The following is a 12,280-nucleotide window of genomic DNA, read 5'->3' on the forward strand; positions in this document are numbered from 1 at the left end:
AAAGACATTCTCACTGAGTAGGTGAATGCAGTCAACAGCTAAAAATATTTCTGTCACTATTTTAATGTATTGTTTCAAATTAAGACACCTTCTCCCTCACTGGTTATGAAGAGCTATCTGAATTTTACACCTGGTATCCTCCAGACCTTTCCTCCTGAAACATCTAATGTTTCTATCACTGCCTTTCTAATTATGACTCCATGTCACAAAATTGGATGGATTTTCATTTACAAATCTGGGTGTGCAAGGAATAATAATAGAGAACCTTCTCTTAATCCTTTATTTGAGGTTCACTGTGACACTGAAAAACAAACAAACTATTTGCATTTATCACACTTCTCAAGACAACTAGGTGTCTCAGAGTTACATAGCCAATGAAATGGTTTTACATGTAACCACCATTGTAGCATAGAAAATAATGCAGCCAATTTGTGCACACAAAGATCCCATATATAACAATATGACAATGATAACATAATCTGGCTTTGAGGGACAAATATCAGCTTGGTAAAGTGATCATAGTCCCATCAGTTCATAGGGCTGCTCTCTCATCAGAGAGGGATAACTGGTGGCGGTTTAACCTGAGGATCACCACACCTCAGGTAAAGGGAGAGGTTGAGAAGCAGGTTCCTTTGTGGTAACCTCTGTCAGTGCAGGAATTTGAAAGGTAGCATTTTGTCAGAGTCCAGAACCCACCTACCCTCCCACCTTTGCACTGCAGTATCACTTTTAACTTGTGTGCAAATCCTGGATTGGAACTTGAATATACAATCTTCTGACTGGGACGCAGGGGTGCCAGATGACTGTCAATTTGTCTTATCTTGAGTTACATTTATTCTGACACTGTTTCATTTGGCTTCTGGGTGATTTGGATCTGCAAGTTGGCTCCCACTACTTACTGTGCTGAATCTGGCTTCCTTATCCGGATGAGACTCAGATTTGAGAAAGACTAGGACGTTATATCTTCTGCCAAAATAAGCCAGTAGTAAGAGCCAACTCACTCTTGATCTCACAAACTCCATGTATGAAATGTACAAATGTATGAACAACTCTAGACTCTTTGATCCCCAAGTGGGTTGATGCATCGCTACTGTAAAAAAGCATTGCATTCAAAAACCATGAGATAAGAAAAGGCTTTTAAAGAAAAGAAGAGAGCCAGAAGGAAGAACACAAAACTGGGTGGTAATTTAGTATGCTATGCTATGTTGTGTTGAGATGTTCCTAACTCTTAAAAATATTTCATTCTGTTTGGGTGTCCTGTGATACACTGATCTCATTACTGTTTAGCCAGTTCAACTTTGCTCCAGTAATGTGCCTCGTCACTAATCTCTGGAGGTCATGACTTATTGGAGTAATATGAACCTCCCAAAGTGAACCCCAGCTGAAATCTCATCCTCGTACCATTAACAATGCAGTACCGCTTCAATGTTACATTCACACACGTTGAGGTTTTGAAATGCGACCTGAATCCACAATATTAGAAGTGTTACCAGCAGAGTCAGAATGACAGCTCAGACTTGATAAGTTGTTTTTTTGCATTTCCACATTCTTTTCAGGGAGGACAATGTGAAGTAGCACATCTTTCATGCCCAAGGTAGAAGTTAGTTTGATTTGGGAAGGAGGAGGGAAAGGAGATTTATTGGTTCCCAAAACCTCTGCTGGGGGGTTTGCACCAAGACCCACGAGACATAAACACCCTACCAGATGGATTCACAAAATTCAGAGCCAGAGGTATAGTTTCCACTTCAGAGTTGGGGATACCAACACTGAGCCAAAAACCTCACTCTTATTGAGTTTTTGTGATTGGGTATAATCTGCCACTAATAAATACTATTACTTAGTTGCAGATCTGATCTTTTCCTTCTGTCCAATAGGAAGATGCTAAAGCTGATGTAATCGACAGTGTTGTCAGAGACATCCAGAACACCCAGTGCCTACTAAATGTTGAATTTGGAGGACCCAGCTGCTCATTTGTTACCCTGCAGTTTGCTGATTCAAAGGATGATGTTGGCCTTGGACTGGTCAAGGAGGGGCTTGTCATGGTGGATGTTCGCAAGGAAAAGCATTTGCAAAAAGTGGTGAGTACTCGATGATTCCATCAACATGGAGCAGTGATTGGTATAGTGATCGTTGATATGCTATTTCTGTAGGCATTGTTGATCCTTATGGGAAGCCCTTCCAATTGAAGAAAAGAGTACAGTAGCAATCCTACCAAAAACTCAAGAAATTCAGGTCTAAGAGACGAGGAAAATGACTATCTTACTCTCTCGGTTTTTCATCCTGGGGGAGCAGTTTTGGATAGTTGACCTGAGAACAGGACCATATTAGCATAATGAAAACAGAAAATGCAAGAAAATATTCAGTAGCTGAGGCAGAGAGAAAAATAATTGATATTTCAGCTTGATGACCTGTCTTGAGCTCTGTCTCATTCTCTCTCCAGCAGTTCAGAATTCAAGCCCGCAGCGTTATATCAGTTGGTTTCTGGTTTTGTTTCATATGTCTCGACCCTGCAGTACTTTGTTTTTGTTTTGCCCTGTTAGACTAATTATCATTTGCTCTGGAGAAATCCTCCCTGATTTTAGCCCCATCCTCATTACTGATTTTAAGCCAAGCACAGTTTCTTAAGTATGTTGAGTATCAGCCATCCAATCAAAAAGTGAAACAAATTCAAGAGATTACTTCTGTTCTTAGTTTGCAGTCTGACAAGTACCAGGAGAACAGTCAGTAGGTTGAGTGTATTATTTATAATTTACTTCAAAAATCTGGAGGAACTATAGGAGCAGATGTAAGCTATTGAGCCCATTAAGTCTGCTCTTTCATTCAATAAGATCATGACTGATCTGATAATCTTCAACTCCGCTTTCCTGCCTTTTCCACATATTCGTTGATTCCTTTACTGTTGAAAAATCTGTCTATCCCTGCCTTGAATATATTTAAGAAAACAGTCTTGACAGCTTTCTGCAGTAAATAATTCCACAGATTCATTGCCCTCTGAGAGAAGAAATTCTTCCTCATCTCTGTTTAAAATGTACTACCCTCTATCTTAGACTCTCCCACAAGGGGAAAGAATCTTCATGTCTACCCTGTCAAGTCCCCTCAGAATTTTGTATGTTTCAATAAGGTCACTCCTCAATTATCTAAATTTCAGTGAATACAAACCCAACCTACTGAACCTCTCCTCATAAGGCAGTTCTTCCATAACTTTCTCCAGGCTGGCTCCAATGCTTTCCGTAAATAAGGGGCCCAAAACTGTTCACAGTATTCCAGATATGATCTGATTAGTATCTTGCATAATTTTAGCAAAATCTCTCTACTTTTATACTCCATTCCTTTTGAAATAAAGGACAACATTCCATTTGTCCTCCTTATGACCAGCTGAAATTGGATGCTCACTTTTTGTTATTCATGGATGAGGAGTCCCAAATCCATCTGTTCTATAGCTTTCTGCCGTTCTCTATTTAAATAATATTCAACTCCACTCCTGTCCATGTGCATAACCTTGCATTTCCCCACATTATATTCTATTGCCAAGTTTTTGCCCACTCAACTTGTCTATGTCTCTCTGCAGACTCTGTATCATCATCATCAATTACCTTCCCACCTATTTTTCCATTGTCCACAAATGTGGTGACATTACATTCCTTTACTGATTCAAGTTTCCCCATGGGAGACTGGTTAGTAAGGTTAGATCTCCCAGAATACAGGAAGAACTAGCCATTTGGATACAGAACTAGCTCAAAGGTCGAAGACAGAGGGTGGTGATGGAGGATGGCTTTTCAGACTGGAGGCCTGTGACCAGTGGAGTGCCATAAGAATCAGTGCTGGGTCCTCTACCTTTTGTCATTTACATAAATGATTTGGATGTGAGCATAAGAGGTATAGTTAGTAAGTTTGCAGATGACACCAAAATTAGAGGTATAGTGGACAGCAAAGAAGGTTACCTCCGATTACAACGGGATCTTGATCAAATGGGCCAATGGCTGAGAAGTGGCAGATGGAGTTTAATTCAGATAAATGCGAGGTGATGCAGTTTGGGAAAGCAAATCTTAGCAGGATTAATACACCTAATGGTAAGGTCCGAGGGAGTGTTGCTGAATACAGAGACTTTGGAGTGCAGGTTCATAGCTCCTTGAAATGGAGTCGCAGGTAGATAGGATAGTGAAGAAGGCATTTGGTATGCTTTCCTTTATTGGTCAGATTATTGAATACAGGAGTTGGGAGGTCATGTTGCAGATGTACAGGACATTGGTTAAGCCACTGTTAGAATAATTCTGGTCTCCTTCCTATTGGAAAGATATTGTGAAACTTGAAAGAGTTCAGAAAAGATTTACAGGGATGTTGCCAGGATTGGAGGATTTGAGCTATAGGGAGAGGCTGAACAGGCCGGGGTTGTTTTCCCTGGAGCGTCCGAGGCTGAGGGGTGACCTTATAGAGGTTTATAAAATTATGAGGGGCATGGATAGGATAAATAGGCAAAGTCTTTTCCCTGGGGTCAGGGGGTTCAGAACTAGAGGGCATAGGTTTACGGTGAGAGGGGAAGATATAAAAGAGACCTAAGGGGCAACTTTTTCACACAGAGGGTGGTATGTGTATGAAATGAGCTGCCAGGCGAAGTGGCAGAGGCTGGTACAATTGCAATATTTAAAAGGCATTTGGATGGGTATATGAATAAGAAGGGTTTGGAGGGATATGGGCCGCGTGCTGGCAGGTGAGACTAGATTGGGTTGGGATATCTGGTCGGCATAGACTGGGTGAACCGAAGGGTCTGTTTCCATACAGTACATCTCTAAGTCATTAACTGTGGCCTCACACTGATCCCTGTGGCACTCCATTAGTTACAGATTGCCATCCTGAAAATGTTCACAGTATCGTACAGTGTCTTCTATTAGTTAACCAATCCTCTATCCATGCTAATATACTACTACTTTTTAGATTAGATTAGATTACTTAGTGTGGGAACAGGCCCTTCGGCCCAACAAGTCCACACCGACCCCCCGAAGCGCAACCCAACCAGATTCATTCCCCTACATTTATTAGATTACTTAGTGTGGAAACAGGCCCTCCAAATGGCTAGTTCTCCTTTTATTGCTAGAGAAGTGATTGCTGGGCCTCTTGCTGAGCTATTTATGTCATCGATAGTCACAGATGAGATGCCGGAAGACTGGAGGTTAGCTAACGTGGTGCCACTGTTTAAGAAGGATGGTAAGGACATGCCAGGGAACTATTGACCAGTGAGTCTGACGTTGTGGTGGGCAAGTTGTTGGAGGGAATCCTGAGGGACGGGATGTACATGTATTTGGAAAGGCAAGGACTGATTAGGGATAGTCAACATAGCTTTGTGCATGAGAAATCATGTCTCACAAACTTGATTGACTTTTTTGAAGAAGTAACAAAGAGGATTGATGAGGGCAGAACGGTAGATATGATCTATATGGACTGCAGTAAGGCATTCAACAAGCTTCCCCATGGGAGACTACTACATACGTGGGCTGTTATCTTATTAAATAACCTAACACGTGGTGCCTTATTAACTGCGGTCATGTCTTGTGCAATTCCAAATATATTACATCCACTGCTGCCTCTATCCTGCTTGTTGCTTACTCAAAGAATTTATAGTAAATTTGTCAAACATGATTTCTCCTTCATGACGCCGCGCTAATTGTGTTTGATAATATTTGCTCTGCTATTAAATCCTTTATAATAGATTCTAACATTTTCCCAATAGAGATAGTAAGCTAACTGGCCTCTCGTTACCAGTTTTCTGTCTCCTTCCCCTTTTAACTTGCCAGTTGTCTAATTGTTTGGGGCTTTACCAGAATCTACAGATTCTTAGAAGATTACTATCAGTACATCTACTATCTGTACAGCTGCTTCCTTCAATATTCTAGGATGCATCCTGTCAGGTCCAGGGTCTTTAGTCTTTAACCCCATTAATTTCCCTCATACTTCTTCTCTGGTGGTAATTATTGTGTTTATTTCCTCTCCTCCTTTTGCCTTTTGATTATTTAGTAATTTTGAAATGCCATTAATGTCTTCTAATCTATCCAACTCCTCTGCCATTTCCTGGTTCCCTATTATTTTTTCAGTCTCGTTCTCCGAGGGGGCCTTTTTGTATATTTAATGAAACTTACATTATTTTCCTTGATATATTACTTGTAGGTTTACCCTCAGAGTTAATGTTCTCCTTCATTATTTGTCTTTGTTTAAAATATTCCCAATCCTCTGATTTACCACAAATCTTTGCCACGTATTTTTTTCTTCCATTTGACACTCCCCTTATCTGGTTAACTGTGGTTGGTTTATACCCAACACTGATTCTTGTCCCTCACTGGAATACATCTTTGCTGCGAGCCATGAACAATTTTCTTGAAAATCTGCCATTTTTCTTCAACCTTCTTCACTGCTAAACTCATTTTACAGTTCACTCCTGCCAGGCCTGCCCTCATTCCTTCATAATTTATCCCTATTTAGCTTAGCACATATGATTCCAACAGAGGTTCTTCCCTCTCAAACTGAATGCTACAATCTACCATATTATTGTTGTTGTTTTCTAGCTGAAGGGAATACAATGGTCATAATGAATGAAAAAAACAAATGCATGCCAGCTAATATGAGGAGAATATGTAGCGGAGGTGTGGGGACCCTTCCACATCAACCCTGCATTACTCCATGGGAGGAAGGTCTGTGAATGGTACTGCCAATCGAGAGCCTTAAGTAGGTAATGAATGCTGAAAATGTGTTGCTGGAAAAGCACAGCAGGTCAGGCAGCATACAAGGAACAGGAAATTCGACATTTCGGGCATAAACCCTTTGTAGTACTAAATTCTGGGTATCCACAGAATCACAGAAATATTAGTGCACAGAAGTCAAGCCCATCAAATGAACATCATTATCTAACGCCAACCTCTTGCTTTTCCCCATACACTTGCATTATTTGTTATTTCATTATTTTCTATTATTGTTTTATTATTTTATAGCGTTATTCCTATCCAAATAATAATAAGAAGCGATGAGGGTGGCTTACCTGGTGTCCATCTAATGGTGAATCTTGTCACCAGCACAAGATTCCATCCAACAATCTTCATCTCTTACATTACTGTACTCTTTAAATTTGTTGGGTGGTAGCATGAAATCAGTTTTACCCAAGAATATAGTTACTGACTGATTCAGATTGTGTCTGGGATTGTGCATTGTAAAACGAGCAGTGGAGTGCGTAAGGGAAAGAGCTAATTTGACAGCTGTTTTATAGAAGTTATACGGGCTCAATGAACTACAAATATGATTCTTTGACTTTTCATTATTGTATCTGAACATTGGAGAGATTAGAGTTTTACCAAAATAGTACTAAGGATTGAGAGATCTGAAAATCTTACATTGATCCTTAGAGTACAGAAAGGGGCAATCTAATGAGAGTGTTCAAATTTGTAATCATATTGTGGCCACTTGGGAGAGGAACAGTGCTGCAGGATCCTGTCCACACAAAAGGCCCATTCTCCAGTCATTATCCCTGCCTTCTGGGTCCTGCCTCTCTGAGCTCATCTAGTTTGAGGCCCACCTCCTGTTCACTCAAATGTATTCCCATTAAACTTCTGATTACCTAATTTAGCCTCTGGGCCCCATGTTAGCTAATGTTCCTAATGAGTTTTTCTTTTCAAGTGTGTTGGTGATGATTGAATACTGTTGAAAAACTACCATTATGCTTATTGTTGCGGGCAACAGCAGATAATACAGAGAGTAGTAATACAGAGAGTAGAATTGATACTGAATTTACTGAAACATTTATTGTGTAGAATTCCAGTTGATGAGATTGGATCTGTGTGGTCATCGGGTGTTCTCCCATCGTTGTACTCAAAGCACCATTGTAAAAGTTGAGGTTATCTTAGCTAAGATTATCTTTGGTGACAATAACCTGTTCAAAGGTAGATGATTACCCTTCAAAAGGCATTTATCATCTACAGACACACGAATCTTAAATCAGTGTGGACAGTACTTCAACAAATAATTAGTACCAATTAAAAACTCTCTTGGAACTAATAATGTAGTTTGTCAATGAATGTCATATTGACACAAAGACAGGAAATTCCCTGGTTCAGACCATGTTGTGGGTAACCCCTTTCCAACCAGGCCTAGCAGTAAAGTTGCTGCTGGTAGCCATATTATCCCTGAGCTCAGGAGGAGGAATAGTATTCATTGTTCCTGCTTGCATTGGCTTTTCACTTACCCTTATAAAAAAAAGGGGGAATTTGTGCGATGTCTGGTAAAGGCAGTGGTACACCGATTTAAATAGTTCCTTCAAACATTCTACCTCATCTTGAAGAATGGCTAAATGATGAGGAACTGAGGAGATCTTTATGCCAGCATGGGTCACTGCCATCAAGAAAAACAGAAAAAATCACTAACTAAACTAAGGGTTGGTTTAAGTTGGAACAAAATTGTTCTTCAAATATTGTGAATTACAATATCTATGCTCTTTGCATTCAAAGATTTGTCAATGAGTTTCTACATGAAATATTTACTCAAATATTTACATTGTAAATACTGGCAAAATGAATGACCCTTTTCAGATGATGATTAATGAATGCAAAATACATTAATGGATTTTTTTTTAATATCCTTAACTTGCAAAACAGTCCATCACAAGTTGGGATGAGTGGCTAGTTGCATTTTAGTTACTAATTAACAGAATATTCATATATTAATGGTGAGCCAGCATTTCTCCCTTCTTTGCAATGGGTGAATAGTAAAGATTTATTTGTTTTTAAGCGCATTTGTCTGCGAAAATGTGGAAATTAGTAATTTGAGGTTAGTTTCTAAGTAAAACATGAACTATGATTTTTGAAGATCTACAACCTAGTTGACAATTATCGGGATGGTTCTTGAACATTCTTCTTGAAATGTGAGATAAGCTTGGAAAATCATGATTTATTGCCTATTGCTCATTGTTATTAAGAAGGCAATAGTGTAGCAATATTGCAACTGATGTGATGGAATTGCTCCCACAATAAGAAGAACATTTTTGATCCAGCAACAGCGAACAAATCGGAATATTTACAATTTTATGTAAATAAAACTTGGAGTTGATAGTTTGTGAACCTGATGTCCTTGACTGTCCAATTAATGGTCATCAGCTTTGGTAGAATGGCAAAGATGTCTTCATAATTCCCTGCTGGTATTCTATAGATAGTATATACTGAATGCTGGATTTGGAATTTGTCCAAATTGGTGTATTTTTGACACAGTGGATGAACTGCTGATCATGTGGAATTTGACATATAATGTTAAGGTTCTCAACTGTTGCAGCTATATTTACATAGACAATCTGACAGTGAAGTGTATCGCCTCATCCTGAGAGGGGTTTGGGAAATCAGGAGGTAAATCATTTGTTGTTGGATACCCAGCCGCTGATTTATTTCCGATGTTAATCTAGATTGTCCGTTGAGCTTTTGTTAATAATGAATCCCAGGATGTTGATACTGAAGAACTTGACAACGTTAATGTCATTCAATGTCATGAGGTAGTGACATTTTTCTAACATGAATATTACTTGCCACTTCTCAGCCCAAGCTTGAATATTTTGTTACATATCAACATAGGCTTTATTATTGTTTTTCAAAGAGGATTAAGGCATGAATCATGCAGATGTTTAAGTGCACGTTTTTCATGTTGATCATTACTACTAATAGTTTTGTGAAATAAACATCCAAGGAGTACACGCAATTTGAAAATATTTTAAAATGATTTAACTTCTATTGCTGTTGCAAAAGACATATACAATTAATGGTATGGCCCTGGGTAGTGTTGTAGAATGGAAAGACCTCGCGTTTAGGTACATAGTTTTTCAAAATTTGCATCACTGGTAGACAAGGTGGTTAACAAGGTGCTAAGCACACTTGCCTTCATTGCTTAGACTTTTGTGTATATGAGTTGGAACGTCATGTTGAGGTTGTACAAGATGATGGTGAGACCTCTTCTGGAGTACTGTGTGCAGTTCTGGTCGCCCTGTTATAGAAAGGATATTAGTAAACTGGAGACGGTTCAGAAAAGATTTACCAGAATGTTGCCAGCAATACGGGTTCGAGATATATAAATAGACTAAAAAGGCTGGAACTTTTTTCACTGGAGCAGAGGCGGTTGAGGGGGTGACCTTACCAAGATTCATAAAAAGTCGTAGATAAGGTGAATGACCAGGGTCTTTTCCCTGGATAGGGTGAGTTCAAAACTATGGGGTGTATTCTTAAGGTAAAAGGAGAAAGATTGTAAAAGGATTTGAGAAGCAACATTTTTTTCTCACAAAGAGTGTTTTGTGTGTAAAATGAACTGCAAGAGAAAGTGAGGGATGCATGAACAGTTACAGCTTTTAAAAGCCATTTGGGTAAGTTTGTGAATATGAAAGGTTTGGAGGGATATGGGCCAAGGATAGGGTGGGTAGAAGGAACTTTTCCCTAGGTGGTGGGGTTTTAAGGTTAGAGGCAGGAGGTTTAGAGGGGATGTGAGGGAATTGTTTTCCACCAATAGGGTGGTTAGAATCTGGAACACTCTGCCTGTAAAGATGGTAGAGGTAGAAATCCTCCTCAAACTTTTAAGAAGTATTTAGATGTATACTTGTGATGCCAAGGCATACAAGACTATGGATCAAGTGCTAGAAAATGTGATTAGAATAATTGGGTTGTTGTTTTTGACCATTACAGACTCATAGAACATAGAAGACAGTACAGGCCCTTCGGCCCTCGATGTTGTGCTGGCGTTTTATCTTGCCCGAAGATTAGACTAACTTACATACCCTTCATTATACTAATTTCCATGTGCCTATCCAAGAGTCACTTAAATGTCCCTAACGTATCTGACACTACTACCACTACTGGCAGTGCATTCCACGCACCCATCACACGCTGAGTAAAGACCCTACTTCTGACATCTCCCCTAAACCTTCCTCCAATTATCTTAAAATTGTGCCCCCTCATAATAGACATTTCCGCATTGGGAATAAGTCTCTGGCTATCCACTGTATTTATGCTTCTCAACATCTTGTGTACCTCTATCAAGTCACCTCTCACCCTTTTCGTTCCAGTGAGAAAATCCCTCGACCTTTCTTCATAAGACATGCCCTCCAGTCCAGGCAGCATCCTGGTAAATTTCCTCTGCATCCACTCTAAAGCTTCCACATATTTCCTATGATGAGGTGACCAGAACTGAACACAGTATTCCAAGTGTAGTCTAACTAGGACTCTATAGAGCTGCAGTATAACCTTGCGGCTCTTAAACTCAATGCCTCTGCTAGTGAAAGCTAACATAATTTTTCAACTCTGGTCTCCAGCATCTGCAGTCCTCACTTTCTCCCAGTCTATAATAATGTTAACAATTTGTTGTAATATTACAGGTATATTACAGTAACATTACCGGATTGTACTAACAGTGTATGGTAAAATTATCAATCTATAATAACATTGCCAGTCTACATTAGAATTTGCCAGTCAATAGTAAAATTACTAATGTGCTACTTTCTCCTTGGAATTTTCTTGGTCTTTTCAAGAAGCTAAATTCCCAGGGCGGCAATGTGGGCAGCATGGTGGTTAGCACTGCTGCTTCACAGTGCCTGAGACCCGGGTTCAAATCCCGCCTCAGGCAACTGACTGTGTGGAGTTTGCACATTCTCCCCGTGTCTGTGTGGGTTTCCTCCGAGTGCTCCGGTTTTCTCCCACAGTCCAAAAATGTGCAGGTGAGGTGAATTGGCCCTGCTAAATTGCTTGTAGTGTTAGGTGAAGGGGTAAATGTAGGGGAATGAGTCTGGGTGGGTCAGTGTGGACTTGTTGGGCCGAATGGCCTGTTTCCACACAGTAAGTAATCTAATCTAAAATTAGCCTTCTTAACATCTCTATCAATCTGGGTGGTAACTTTGAGGGATCTATGGACATGGACCCCAAAGATCCCTCTATTCCTCCACACTACTAAGAATCCTGTCTTTAACCCTGTATTCTGCATTCAAATTCGACCTTCCAAAGTGAATCACTTCACACTTTTCCAGGTTGAACTCCATCTGCCACTCATCAGCCCAGTTTTGCATCCTGTCAATGTCTCATTGCAACTTACAACAGTCCTCCACACTATGCACGATTCCACCTATCGTGTCATCGGCAAACTTTCCAACCCACCCCTCCACTTCCTCACCCAAGTCATTTATAAAAATCACGAAGAGCAGTGGTCCCAGAACCGATCCCTGCGGAACTCGACTGGTCACCGAGTTCCAGACTGAATGCTTTCTATCTACCACCACCGTCCGTTC

At 40.0% G+C, this 12,280-nt stretch overlaps 1 protein-coding gene across 1 annotated transcript in view; it reads left to right on the top strand.

Annotated features, from left to right (window-relative positions):
- Positions 1-12,280, top strand: part of snd1 (staphylococcal nuclease and tudor domain containing 1) — an 845,795-nt gene that overhangs the window by 772,986 nt on the left and 60,529 nt on the right. Inside the window, exon 22 of the mRNA XM_060842752.1 lies at positions 1,875-2,078. Coding sequence (XP_060698735.1) covers positions 1,875-2,078 — 204 coding nt within the window. The remainder of the gene's footprint in view (positions 1-1,874; positions 2,079-12,280) is intronic.

This window comes from Hemiscyllium ocellatum, chromosome 23 (assembly GCF_020745735.1).
Source record: "Hemiscyllium ocellatum isolate sHemOce1 chromosome 23, sHemOce1.pat.X.cur, whole genome shotgun sequence".
Lineage (NCBI taxonomy): Eukaryota > Metazoa > Chordata > Chondrichthyes > Orectolobiformes > Hemiscylliidae > Hemiscyllium > Hemiscyllium ocellatum.